Raw genomic sequence first — 13,979 nt, 5'->3', positions numbered from 1 at the left:
TGACATGTTGTTTCAGCGTGACACAAATGGGACCAGCCACTTATTCCCAGAACCAGGGGCGCAGAAGCTCATTGATTTCTCAATCATCCGTTTCTAATCTTTTGTACTTCAGACTTGACACAGAAAATTCGTACCTACCTAGAGAAAATTTCTCTAGCAGAAGTCAAATTGACCGAAACGAAGCTGGTGACTGGACGAAAAAAATGATTTGTTTTGTGAATCAAAAAAATTTTATTTAGTTTTCAATCACGTCGACTCCAACTGTAAATCGTTTCTACAAACCAAGACAGTGTCTATCAATAAACGTACGTTTGCTGAACATGCAGCAAAATTGTTAACACGATGTTTTAATATGCCTCGATAGTCAATGAAAATTTTCTGGTTGAATCGACTGGAACTGACGTTTTCTCTGGGTGTAATAACAGTACAGAGTGAAAATTAAATTGCACTATTTACAACAAATCACATTTTTTACGTATGTTGCACTTGTCGAGCTCGGTTCGATCCGCGATGGCATAGTAGGCCAAATTCGCGCACATGTTTCTGTTGGTGATGTTTTCACATCGAGTGTGTTATTTTTGGTTCCTATAGTCATCATATATGTTTGTGGTAGGATGGTCCGCGAACAGCGTTTCCGGAAAGCTTCAACTGTTCGATTAAATAAATGGAAATAATCAAAGCGTCGAAACTATTACCATTCTGTGCCGTTCGGATCCAATGGATACGAAGGATGGGAGGTCCTGGACAGAGCCAGGTGGATTGAAATGCATATCAGAAAAATGTGTTCAATAGATTGTTTGTACATGGTCGTACATTTTTACCCTGTGCGGTATTATAGCGGCACGCAAATTTTGACTGACAACTTATTAACTCGATCCAATTTGAGGGAACAAACGGAACGAGAACGGGTTGTTTTCGAATTTCCGCACCGTTATGCCCGGTACATTGGTTGAGGTTTTGTCGGGAATCGCGGCCTACTGCTTCCATTGGTTTTGGTCGACCAGTGGGTTGGAGGGGTTCTATGAACAGTTGTTGAGTTTGTGTAATGTATCGAATTTACAAGACTTTCATTTTATGACATGCCAATAGTGCCCCGATGCTCGTCGACCGTTATTATTATTTTTTATTGTACGTACTGCTGATTGCCGGTAGTTTGAGTAGCGACGTCTGCTGCTGTTTGTGGATAATGGATGACTAAATTGAAATTTGCCTCGGTAGAAGTGTGGTTAGTTTGTTACGGTATGATAATGGCTGTTTTTGTACCGTGATTGCATGGGATTGCTCCTCAGAACGTGTGTTCAGGCCACTAACAAGTGACATTCCTACATGTGTTATGTATGATTTTTTATTGGATTATATTGTCATTTTGTGCCATAATGGGATTTGTATTCAAACTTTGTATATTTCCAGTACGACGGGCTCGTATAACATGGCTAGGTTGTAATTTAGACACATGTTAACGGTACTCGTGAGATGAGCCGAGTCAATGGATATCCGAACTTCGTCACAATGTAGATGATGGATTTCTTTTTAGTGTTTAGTTCAATTATTACCAAACTTGTAAAAACTAACAAAAATCGTAATCTTCTTTAAAAAAGCGTTGCTGTTGCATTAAAAAACGTGGACAAATTTAAATTTTATTTGCACTAAGCATAAATTTGTAGCACGATGTTCATATATATTACCAACTATCTCGCAGAACACGTTTCCTTGTCATATCCAGTTTCAGTACTTGTAAGATTTGATGCTACTTGCAAAAAACTAACGAAAACACATTCTTGATTGTTGTTACATATCTATTCAACCATCTATTTAGCAGAGTTCAAAGTTTTCGAATTTTAGTTCATGGAAATCGGTTTAGCTATTCAACTCTAATAAATTTAATAAGCAATTAAGGAAATTTGAAGCGAAGTAATCATTCAGAAAATAATGGATAGCTACAAGCAATCACACCTTCATATTTTGGAAGCCCATAACCGTCAACTTTTCCGTCACATTAATTTTCTAATCTGCATCAGTTGTAATACTAGCATTTAGGTAAATTCACAGAGAAGAGCGAACTCAAACAGTTTAACCTAAGTTAGTATATTACTTATCGGGATATTTTTAAAGATTACTCACGAATCTCCTAATAAAAAAATACGATAAGGGACACGGACGAATTGTGTTCAACACCACCACAAGAACCTTTCGTATGTTCTGTGATACAAAATACAGTATTTAATGAAGTTATGTTCATGTTACCGTTCAATCCACGTGGAATTAAAAGCGATGCTAAAAAACACAATCCACTTCATGATATTCTCGACTGTCAAATTAATCGTTTCTTCATAACCTTATGAACAATATACCAGCACGACACTCCATCTTGTGTACATCTGGCTGTCCGTTGCAGTTCTAGAACAACCCTCAGCTACGACCTCGGGTTCGGGTAGTTGGCTATCACAAATTACTTCCACACCGTTGCAGACCGAGAGCCATCATGTATGCATGGCTGCGTCCGCTGAATTAATATAAATATGGTCGACCATATTTAAGTATCCTCGTCATAGCAAGTTTGAGCTTATAGATGGAAAAAGAGTAAAAAAATCGCTGTTGTCGCGACTTGTAATACGAGGGACCCGGCGTATTTAGGAACCGAGCGAGTTGTTGGGCCACACCATCTAAATGCTAATTTGATCCTTTCTCGTGTTTCAGAATTCTGACCAGCGACCGGGGTTCGGTGTACCCATTCTTCTATTCTGAATCCTCGCTTGTTACACATGTATCAAAAATTGCGCTCAGTCATCGCGCTGATGATGATGAATGACTATGGTACGCACTCTTGTTATTTTTTCACTCTTTGCCCGTATACATCATCATACGCTTCGATACTGGCCTTTTCCGTCTCTTTTTCGCTAGCACCGTGTTTTACGTCGCGATCTACACATTTCACGGTCTAAACCTAAGGGGAGGGGAAATTTTAGTGGCAAACGACTGTCGAAAATATGGAACATTGAAGGCTACGGCCTAGTCGCGTTGAGCATTAAGCTTGTTTTTTTTGTGTATTTGATGCTCTGGTCTGCTTACTCATTTTATTAACAAATATCTTGTTCGCATGGAAGGCGTGGTCAACCTAACATGAGCATCCATTTTCGTTTCTATCGTCTTTACTGATTTCTCATCGGGGGTCTACAGTGGAAAATAGTGTGTATGAAATCTCGTAGATTAGTTATATGTTGTGTACAAAAAATTAACACAATTCAATACCTTTGTTATTTCGTTATACATTGATACATCGAACTACTTTTGAGTACCCGCAACGAGCTGCACGCCAAACGTTATTTGCTTGGGCTTAACCTTTTATGACACAAATTACTGTCAGGTACGGTAGTTTTGTTAAACACTGACTAGATAACGTAAGAACATTTATTGCACACTAAACGCCTGCGCTTGTTAACGCGATCCAATTGGCAGTCGGTCTCGCTCTCACGCACTCTACCAAATTTTATCATAAGTACGCGAAAAAGGTAAATATAGCATCAAATCACAACAGTCACAAACTAACAAATCGTCAGGAACAGAATGTGGAGGAGTACAAAAGACAAATGTAAACAGAATAAAAATCACTTCAATGCCATAACAATAAAACAATATATTTTATTCTGCTAGAAGCTATCGTTTTACGGCCCTTGTCGGCATTGGCTTCAGAACAACTTGCATGAAGAAAATGGGTAACTCATTGCGGCCCAGAGAAATCAGTCGTTGAACAACTGGCTCAACGGGATTTTTTTTCATTGAAGAAAAAAACTAGAAATATTGGACAATCACGGGAAATCAGTGCAAATATTATGTACATAAACAAGTTTATTGGTGCAGATGGCGAACCGAAACCGTTCCCTGAGGGAGTAACAAACGCTAACTCTAATGGGTCGTAATAATCGCACATACGGATTAGGAAAACAAGCAATGCGGTACGAAAGTTTGCACAATCTACGTTTTTTGTTTGATCAATACATACTGTAAAAGGCTGAATATATCACGTAGGCAGGACGCTCATACAACTATGTGTCTTCACGTGGTGAAATAAAAAGCTAAATAAACAAATTATGCTGCCTATTGATACTGTTCGTCAAATTTGACACTGTGGGGACTGAGAGCACCATGTTCCGGAGTTTGTTTAGAGGATATGACATTATTTCATCGTGATAGCGTGACTTCAATTCATTCCATGGCGTGATAAATAAGTTCTGAGTGTCTCGGATTCAGTTTCAATGCTAGCTTTACTGCCTTTGATTCGTCCCCTGTCTTCTTTCCTTTTCTGTTGATTTAGATGGTTGCAAGTCAACATATTTTAGCACTCATTCTATTTCTCTACCTGAAGACAGTATCATCTGCGTTGTTTCATCACCGTTACTTGGGATGTCGGCGCCTTTCTTCTCAAATGCTTTGCCATCAAACAAATATTGATTATATGCATAGATCGTGTTTACATATCAACTTAAAGTTTTTCGCTTCAACACGTATTAGAGTTATTTTCTCCTGCTTGTCGAAGACGATGTTTTCCTGTTTGTTGTCACTACCAGCAATCATCCATATGCTTTATCGTTTGGAACCAATTGCTCCTACGATCAGAGACCCTTTTACGGGGTCAAGGTATCAAGATTTGTTTACACCTTTTTGCCTCATTCGTTGCTTGCTTTAGTGTCAACTTTCACCGTGAGACGAAGATCCTCCAATAGCGGCGAAAACTTTTTGATCTTCTTTCTTTCTCCCTTTAGCGTCACGTCCAGTGGATCTCGTTTCGATCAAACGATTTGAATAAATAAAAAAGAGCAAGAATTGATTGAAAAAATGCCTGTTGTCGATTTCATTTGGTCCATTTACTTTGCATGTTCAAAAGCAGCTATCGTCGGAGTACAGCAGATAAGCTATTGACCATACAGAACCGTTAATTGATCCCGTAGGTGCGTAGGATTTTCAAGTTATTTGTTCGATGTGGAATTGCTCTACTGCAAAAGCCCCGATAGCTATCAATTAACTATCAAAGATGTTGAAACCAAAATCATCCGGTTAATTTTAAATGGACTGTCAATTTAAAAGCAATTGAAAATTTATTGGATTGAAATAGGATTTCGGTTCTATCTTTCTTCTGCTCAAATTAATAAGTCATGTCGATGCGTGACTCACTTTGAAACTGTCACAGCCATCATCAAGTGAAGTGAGTTACTCATTGTCTGTTGATCTCTGTCATAATCGACAGCTCGTGTCAGCCATATTGTCGCCCGCTGCTTGTCTATCAGAGCCAATTTAAACTATTTATGGACTAAATAAATTATTCCTACTGGCGAGCAACTGATAACGAGAAACAACACAAATTTAGGAACTGGCTAAAGGCAAACCGCTCAAATGTTGTTTGAATCCACCGTAACAACTGTTAAATTGATTAAAAAGCACAAAACTATTGACTCCTTTCAGCGCCAAAACCACCGACATCATCATCCCCTTCTGGCATCGTATTTCGTGTACTGTAGAGAATTTTCCTTGTCGTCTGTTGAACAAAACATACTAATCAGCTTATACAGCCCGGAACAGACAGGCTAAAGCCATCACAGTTGCACATTTCATAAAATTATCAATTTTCACCAAACGCCCTTCACGTTTCATGTTAAGCGGCTACCGTCTGATGCAAGCGTGCATCGCTGACAATCCCGTTTTTTTTTTTTTGTTATTGCCATGCCGTGGTGCACTCACGTAAATAGGATAGAACCCATGGCATCCTATGTGACTGACTAATGGTAACATCGAAGCTCACGAGGAGACCCGGGTTTTAAAAGGGCAACTTGATTCACCAATACAGGAACATTTGCGCATACGGTCCTGTATGTTGTATATAGAACGCGCTGTACAACCTTTTTCCCGCTCTGGCGGGCAAAAGCACTGTGCCTTTGACTCAACACTGTTGTTTTGTATGGATTTGAAAAATTTTGTTTATACCATGAAATAATATGATAATCGGATTACGCTTTACATTTTATGTTTCACTAGTAGCATTTCCCTTTGCCTTCGGAGGAAGCTTGTGGACGGAACCTATGAAACCGTGAATGTTACTGGCAGTTGACTTCTTTTTCGCTCGCTAGGTGCTCGGACATTCGTACCAGTAAATCCTAGTAGACGTCTGTTTATAATACGAACCTTTTACATTAGAAATGTTTCAAAGTAACGATGTTTGGTTTCAAGCTAAAATGCACTTTTCACAACGAATTATTATGTCGATACTCATATCATTAGTCGAATCGCCACGTTAGGTTCATTATTGCGATGTAATCAATAACTTCACTTTGTCTGTATTTTATTCTAACAGTGAAATTGATGTGGAAGTTATACCATACTGTTGTTACAACAAAAAGAAAATGTATAATTTTTAATCACATGCTCTTATTCAAAGAGATTTAGCGTACACACTTAGAAAATGTTACATCTGCATAGATGCACATAAAAGGAGCGTCGCGATTCACTTACATTCATAATACAAAGCATGTAAAGATAAGTCATATCATTAACTTCACAGTCAATTTAACTGAAGTTTACATCGATACAGACGCAAAATTTATATTTACATGTTAGTAGATGTAATATTGTGTCATCACCGAAGAAATTACGGCACATTTGAATTTACGCCAAGCGTAAATTTCGTTTTTTCTAAGAGTGTATATAACCACAAATGACGATTTGAACCTATGAGAAGAATGCTGAGGCTCAGATGAAAAAGGGCGCGATTACTCTATCTCTTGTTTTACAGTTGCTATTCAATTCTTTAGTGTTAAATTCATTTCGGGAAAAAATAAAAAAAAAACGTTTCACCTATTGTTTTGACAAGCGTTTTGATGATCGAGAAATGTCGTCCGAAGTAAGAGTTCCCAAGCCACTGAGCATGCAGTTCAATCATTTTTTATCAGTGGCAGGGTAACCGAAAACATCAATTGTGGACAAGCGTGCGTACGAGGAATTTGTAGTGCTACACAACGGCACAACGGTGTTCAATGTTACTGGAGCTTGTCCAAACAAGTCGCCGAGGCAGAGGAACCGCTCGTTCCCAAACGAGTATGACGAAGTGGGCTGAGTTGGTGCAGCGCAAAACAACACACTCGAAAGCAACAAGGAGCAGTGGGCTTCTCGATTTTCAAAACGTTTGCTAAAAAGAACAAGAGCATTTCTTTATCAGTAAATTGTCTTTAAATTAGATAGCTGTCGGAATAGTCGAAACATGTCGGAATGATAGATCGAAACAGTGGTTAGTCGAGTGTTTGATGTGATGCGCACTGATTTCGTCGTTCCGTAGCACGGTTCGATGATGGTTTAGCAAATATTTGATTATCACTGATAAAAAGCAGTACAGTGTTCATGTAAATATACACCAAATGCATGTTCCCCGATGACTGACGATGGTGAAGCCCAACAAACCCAGCGTATCGGACTAGAGTGCACTAAAAACATACTCAAAAGTGTCTATGACTGCAGAACGATGGAATCGTGCGAAGTGGTGTTAGTCGTGCTCCACCATTGCCCCATTTAGAGTAAGCGAATTGACACCAGACAAGCAAACAATTTATAAAACGATAAAATCTCTTATCGAACACAACCGCACACCAACAGTAGTAGAGCGTACGCACCAGGAATTACTGTGCGGCTTTATTGAACTGTTCACAACTATTTGAAATGCACACAAGCATTACCATCCGTGGGTGTTCAGCGAGGAATCATCGAACTTTATCTATATCACGTCGAATAAGATAAAATTAGTAAATTTGGATATACGCTGAAGTTTCGAATCGATTTTTCAAAGCGGATTTTTATAGCTATGCGTTATATCTTGTCGCTCAAATTATGCTCCCAGGAATTAACTTCATGTGTCGTTTCTCACACAAGACACATCAGTCAGAGATTTGTTGGAGATTCGAACTCTGATATAAAAGTAACACTTTTGTGAAGAACACTTTAACTTTTTAACTATTCAGTTTCAATTTTGTTGAGATATAATATAATCCTCGTCTGACGAGGACAATTCTACAGCACAATGTGTAAATCCGCATTAATAAGAATGCTGTTAATTTACTTTGCCATCACAAACTTGACAGATCGTGGTCACTTGACGACGACAGTACAAAAACCTTCTCTCGACCAGTCGTGATAGTAGGCTTTGGGTTTTGTCTCATGTGTCGACGACGGTTTGAGACTGAACCATAGAATTAAATGCTGAATATGATTTCAAGCAAAAATAGTAAGCTGTATAGTTTTGTTTCATGTTCTCATCATACCTTTTTATATTTGTAGTTACATTGCATTTATTCACTTTCGCACGTTTGATTCCCAAAACCAATATTTATAAAATCCTGCGATTATATCTGATGTTGATACAACAATCAGTAAGCAAATTTCAATGCCTTTCGGCGGAGTCGAACTGATAAAGCGATATCAGATAATAATCCCAAAGCTTCGATTTATGTACAGAAGAAATCACAGCCATTTCACTATAAAAAGGGCAAGAGGGTGGCCCAGATGATAACATGATTTGACACTAGAGTAAGTCATACTATTAAAAAAAAGTCTGGATTGACGTCTAGCTGCTGAGCTGACACGTTTCTCTCCTCAAGAATGTCTTTTTCTTCTTCTTCGTAGTTTGAGTAGAACGGAATCCACTCAGCAGTACATCATCACGTTCGCTGAGTCGGAAAATATGTCCGATAACAGAATGCGAATCGTGTCAGTATGAATGAGGTGAAGTAAATCCACAACCCGGTCATCCGACACGATGATAGTGACATTTAAATGCATTTCTCGTTATTAATAAACTGTTCAATGAGTAGCGAAAACCAGATCAGTGGTTGGTATTTAATTTACTTTTTGTTGGTCACAAAATAAGTGCATAATCTTCTAATTCACCTGTCTTGTAACTGCCAAGCAGTACAACATCAAACGTACCGGATTAAGGCAGTGCAATTGTTTCGATGACAGCAGATTGCACGATGTTCGCTATCGAAGAACTGATTTTATCTGTGTGTTTTTGTTTCTTTTTTTTTAGAGTACAACACCGTCAGCACCATCATCACCACCTACAGCACCAATAGCGATGGCCGTCACGACGACTGTGCCTCCAGGAGCCCGAAGTACGTCTCCTTGCTCAGCAACCTCTGGTCCGCCAACGTCCGGTAGTGGACGATGCTGTGATACTGGCCGACCTATCTTCACTGATCCCATTTCGGGTCAAACGGTGTGTTCGTGTCAGTATGATCTGATTAACTACCAACGGCTAGCCAGTGCTGGTATCGCTGGTCCCGGCGGGGTTCCTCTATCCATGTACAGTACGCCGTATAGTCCTGAAACGATGGCCGCGTACTTTCCAGCGATAGGAGCTGATCAAGCGCCATTCTACGCAAATCCAGCCGTAAGTACCGATTATAAACTGGGATGATACTACCGTTGTCAATTCCGCTGCTTAATTGAGTCGTACAGTACATCGGACTTGTAGGCATAAAATCTAATCTAAGTTACAGCGGGTTCACCATTTCTCGTGTGTTTCAAAATGATTTGCCGTTGCAAAAGATAGTTACAGCTTGTCTGTCCTTTTTCAGTCAAAGTATGCGTCACTGAATCCCGAAACCATGCACGACCACAGGAAGAGAACCCAAGACAGGGCCGCCCTGGGATTTCATTTTTCGCAATTCGGTTGCTTGGTTGGATGCGAATATTTCGCTCCCGGTTCCCGATTATCGTCGTTCCTTTCTAGTTTTTGTGTCACATATGCGTTATCAAAAATGTAACATACCACATGGGATGTTAACATTGTGGAAACACAGTAAATGAATCAAAACCTAGCTGTCGGCTATCCTTGTCGCATTTTCGTATCCCTTTCGTCAGCGAGGGACAAGGATAAAAAACATTGTATGTACATCGGTTCAACATACTTCTATCGGAATGACCACATCTCACTCGGTCTAGGGATTAACCACACACCATCACTGTGCGAATATTTCCACTGTCGGAGTATGCAGGAAAAAAACGAAAGCACTGCGGAAAACTTTCAACCAAAATAGAGCACATGTCTGGTCCCTACGGTTGCCCCTACCGGTCCCACTACTACCTTGACAACATGTGAAACTCATATTCACGCGTGGATGATCGTGACAAAAAATTGACCGAAAAGGACAATTCCCGCGAAACATTTTTACACAGACGTCGTTTACCATTGCTGATAATTTTTGCATATTTTCGTCGGGCAGAGTTCTGGTTAATGTTAGCTTTAATTTTAAAATACTATTTCCTATTCAGTCGGGAGCTATTTTTAGTACAATTTTACAGTGCCAACCGTGCGTGGTATTTTTTGTGTTCTCTGAAATTATTGGATTTTTTTGTTATAAGGAGAAACATCATCACAGTGAACCGTAAAATGTTAGGCACATCGAGATCGGTGAATTAAAATTAAAATCAAAAAGAACATGAACCAACATCAGCTTAAGCTGTCTTTCCATGGCTACTAGACGCTTGATAGGGTGGCTCTCCTGATAAAAACATCAAGAATGGTTCCGTTTTCTTCATTCAAACTTAGTCGAACCTCCCACGGAAGCAGCGGTATGAATCGGACCGAAGTGCTGCACACAGCAGAAGAATAAAAATATTATAATAAAAATTTATGAATTTGTGTTCTCCATCGTGTTCTCTACAATCGCTGAATACTTCGGTTCCAAACTGTGTCCGAGCAAAAATCGTGCCTCATATATAATATCCCATCATCATTCGGTGATTGAATCAATAAAGTAAATTATCATCTATTAGCATAAATAATGTCTTAATTTAATAAAATACGATGTTTATTTGTTTATTAGATATGCTGAGTAAGCTTCCTCTTGTACCCCTCACCCATCCAGATATGGCTGATGTGCGCCTATGGGGGCCTGTTCTGAAGCAAAATTTATGAATATCTGTCCGTAAGTTCATGTTAAAACTCAATCCATTCGATTGTTTATTGTTGTTGTCGAATTGACAATTTTCAGTTTAACGGAAATCGTTTCGCTTGTCATTCTGGTTTCGACTGAGGCCATTCACATGATTTCTGTCTTCTTCCTCAGTCGGGTTAAACACTTTAATTCTTCATAACGCACCAAGCGGTTGCATTCCATTCACACTTTTCCTTGACTGCTGTGTTTGCCAGTGGCTCGATAAATCGCAGCAGACCTTGGCCAGCCAGCCAGGACAGAGCCGGGCCTGCTCAGCAGGTCAGATGATTCGATTCGATTGTTATTGTTCGGAGTCTCCCTCGTTTTACGAACTTGCCTGCTGTATTGAAATTCAAATTCACACATACACACACACACTGTGGAGGACTTACGCAGCGAAAAAATCTGGACAATATCATCATTTCATATCTTGTTCATAAAATGCATGATTACTATAAATATTTGACGTTTTGTTTACCTTTCTCGTTCCGTTCCCCGGATCATCACCCGAACATTTACGAAAATGATCGCTTTTTGGTTGCTGTCTTGATCAATGAGTGTGATTCAAGCGAATTCATTCAGGCTCTTTCATTCGGCCGCAGTTAGAAGCAGACCAAACATGATAATATTTTTATTAGCAAATCAATGGGGAAATTACACTTTTTCGATTATTTACGATGACTTTTATTGTCGCGGCCTAATGAAAATTATTTTTATTCCATCTAATTGTGTCGTTTAGAGAATATTCGATGTACGCTAATACAGATAGTGGCATTTTTGCTTCGTTTCTGTTCGAAGTTTTTCCGACTTTGAAGATGAGCTTTGTTTCATTATCAATTTTATTATCTTTTTACTAATCATACGGTTGTATTGTTAGCAAGTATGTGTGACAGTGTTAGCATAGAAGGCAACCATTTTCAGTCCAGTTACTTCCACATTCTGTTGCAGTGGAACTATTCTTTCTTGTATCTGGTAATGTCTTTTCAGAACATGTAACTTTCACTGACATGTTGAAGTATATAAACTTTGGATCTTTAAGATTACTTTCATTCACTAAGGTGCGTTTCTCACAACATTTCCGGGAACAATATTTTGCTCTCATCCAAGGTGTTTCGAAACAATGATTATTCACCTCTCGGACAGGAAAACTCTCTGACGATTATGGGCAGGAATAGGAATCGAACGAAGTTAAGCAGACTAACCGGCAATCGACATAGTCACCGCGGGAATTGGTTACGAAGCAGGCATAGGACTATCTATTGGGATCTACTTTCCAACTCCTGTTACTCCAGTCAAATGACATAGCACCTGTTTTGGTTAAACGACCAATTTGTCAATACTGCATTGTGTTATTTCCAAAAACATCGACGTTTGGACGGTCATCCCTACACCTTTCATTCGTGTATGTAAATCACCTTAAAAGCTTTCAAGTGACTGCACTTGCACCTGCATTCGGGCGACTCCTCTAAGAAACGGAACAAAAAACAGCTGAGTGGATTAAATATTTCTCTCGATCCATCAGATACGTATCTCGAGTGCCCCTTTTAATGCCCACCAAGATATTCCTCACACTTCTATCTGACTCTTTCATTTTATCCGGAACGACTGAATTCCGGGGCGCTAATGCCTCTTTTACTTTCCCATATCCAATTCATTTAGCCAAATTACCTCTTCAATTGCCGTCTCTGCTCTTTTCGTTGTGAAACAATGAATGATTTCCAGCAATATGCTAGTATCTTTACCCTGTTGAACAAATGTGACTTGCTTCTGCCTGTTTTCTTTGTATCAGCCAGAATGAGACGGAATAAATAAAAAATATGTTGGTAATAAAAATAAAAATTACTTTTATGTACATATAATTTATTTCTACTACCTTCTTGAAGGCAGTTCGCGAGCAAGGATCTTCTCCCCCGATTCACCTCAGTTGAGTATGTATTGCGACAGAACTTAGTTTCAGACACAGTCGCAGCCATGAAATGCGTACATGCATAATTTATTAATTTTAAGTGCAAGTGTTCGAAATTCGTTTCTGTGAATGATGGCCCCGGACGGTGGTCGGTTGTATCTCCACTCTTATGTTTCTGTTAAAAACTTATAAGAGCTCATTTTTACAACCTGTTTATGGTTGGTGCCAAAGTTTTACAGCTTTATTTGGGAATCAAAAGCGCGGATGTTTATAATTGCTTCACAAAAGATATTGAAGCCGTTTCTGAAAATGAGCAAGCCTAATCGGGAACCCTTCCGCTGTTCCCGCTGAAATCGTCGCTGTAGGGCTCGAGTCAAACTGACACTTGTTTTCGCAACAGATCCTAGGCACACAATCAACATATCAATCTAAATGATTTACTAATTTGCAAAACAATCGCGTGTGAGGTCCTCATTCTCCACTGGACCAACCGGCATAGCACGGAAGGTTAGATCGGTTCTCTCCTCTCGGGGCACCAATAAATGCTGAGTACTGATAGTGCCTTAGATAGCGGTTGTTTGTTTACCAGTCAGCTCTGCGTGCAAATCCCTTAACATCATAAAGTCTGTCGAACACGGCTTAAATCGATGTAAACATAAACTATCTGAGTCGAATTTTATGGTGATGTGTACGATGAGCTGACTTAGAAAGTAGTACACCGCACATGTCTTCTTCGCGAAAAATTTAACCGTCTATATTTGCACACAACGTTTGCCACTTATGCGCTTCACACATTCCAACAGCTCATTTCAAATTTTGTATACAATGTACCAGACTATTTAGGACCTAAAGTCACGTACTAATTGTGCAGTTTGCTTTTGTGCGTGGCTGCCTAGATATGTTTCTGTTTTTATTTTCAATTTATGAATGAAACTTTTTTTATGGCCAAGCTATCAACACAAAAAAAATGTGACTACCACAGCTACTTTGAAAACATTTTCGTTGAGCAATAATCACCTCGTGTGGTTGAATGAAACACAAAAACATCAACTTTCATACGATAAACATTCAAGAGGCCGTAAACACAAATTCGCAGACAT

The 13,979-nt window shown here is 39.3% G+C and overlaps 1 protein-coding gene across 1 annotated transcript in view; it reads left to right on the top strand.

Moving 5' to 3' along the window:
• LOC131435114 (homeobox protein caupolican) overlaps positions 1 to 13,979 on the top strand; it is a 78,279-nt gene that overhangs the window by 42,075 nt on the left and 22,225 nt on the right. Inside the window, exon 2 of the mRNA XM_058602651.1 lies at positions 9,062 to 9,424. Within this exon, the coding sequence (XP_058458634.1) occupies positions 9,062 to 9,424 (363 nt within the window). The remainder of the gene's footprint in view (positions 1 to 9,061; positions 9,425 to 13,979) is intronic.

This window comes from Malaya genurostris, chromosome 3 (assembly GCF_030247185.1).
Source record: "Malaya genurostris strain Urasoe2022 chromosome 3, Malgen_1.1, whole genome shotgun sequence".
Lineage (NCBI taxonomy): Eukaryota > Metazoa > Arthropoda > Insecta > Diptera > Culicidae > Malaya > Malaya genurostris.
This window is presented reverse-complemented; position numbering and strand designations above follow the sequence as displayed.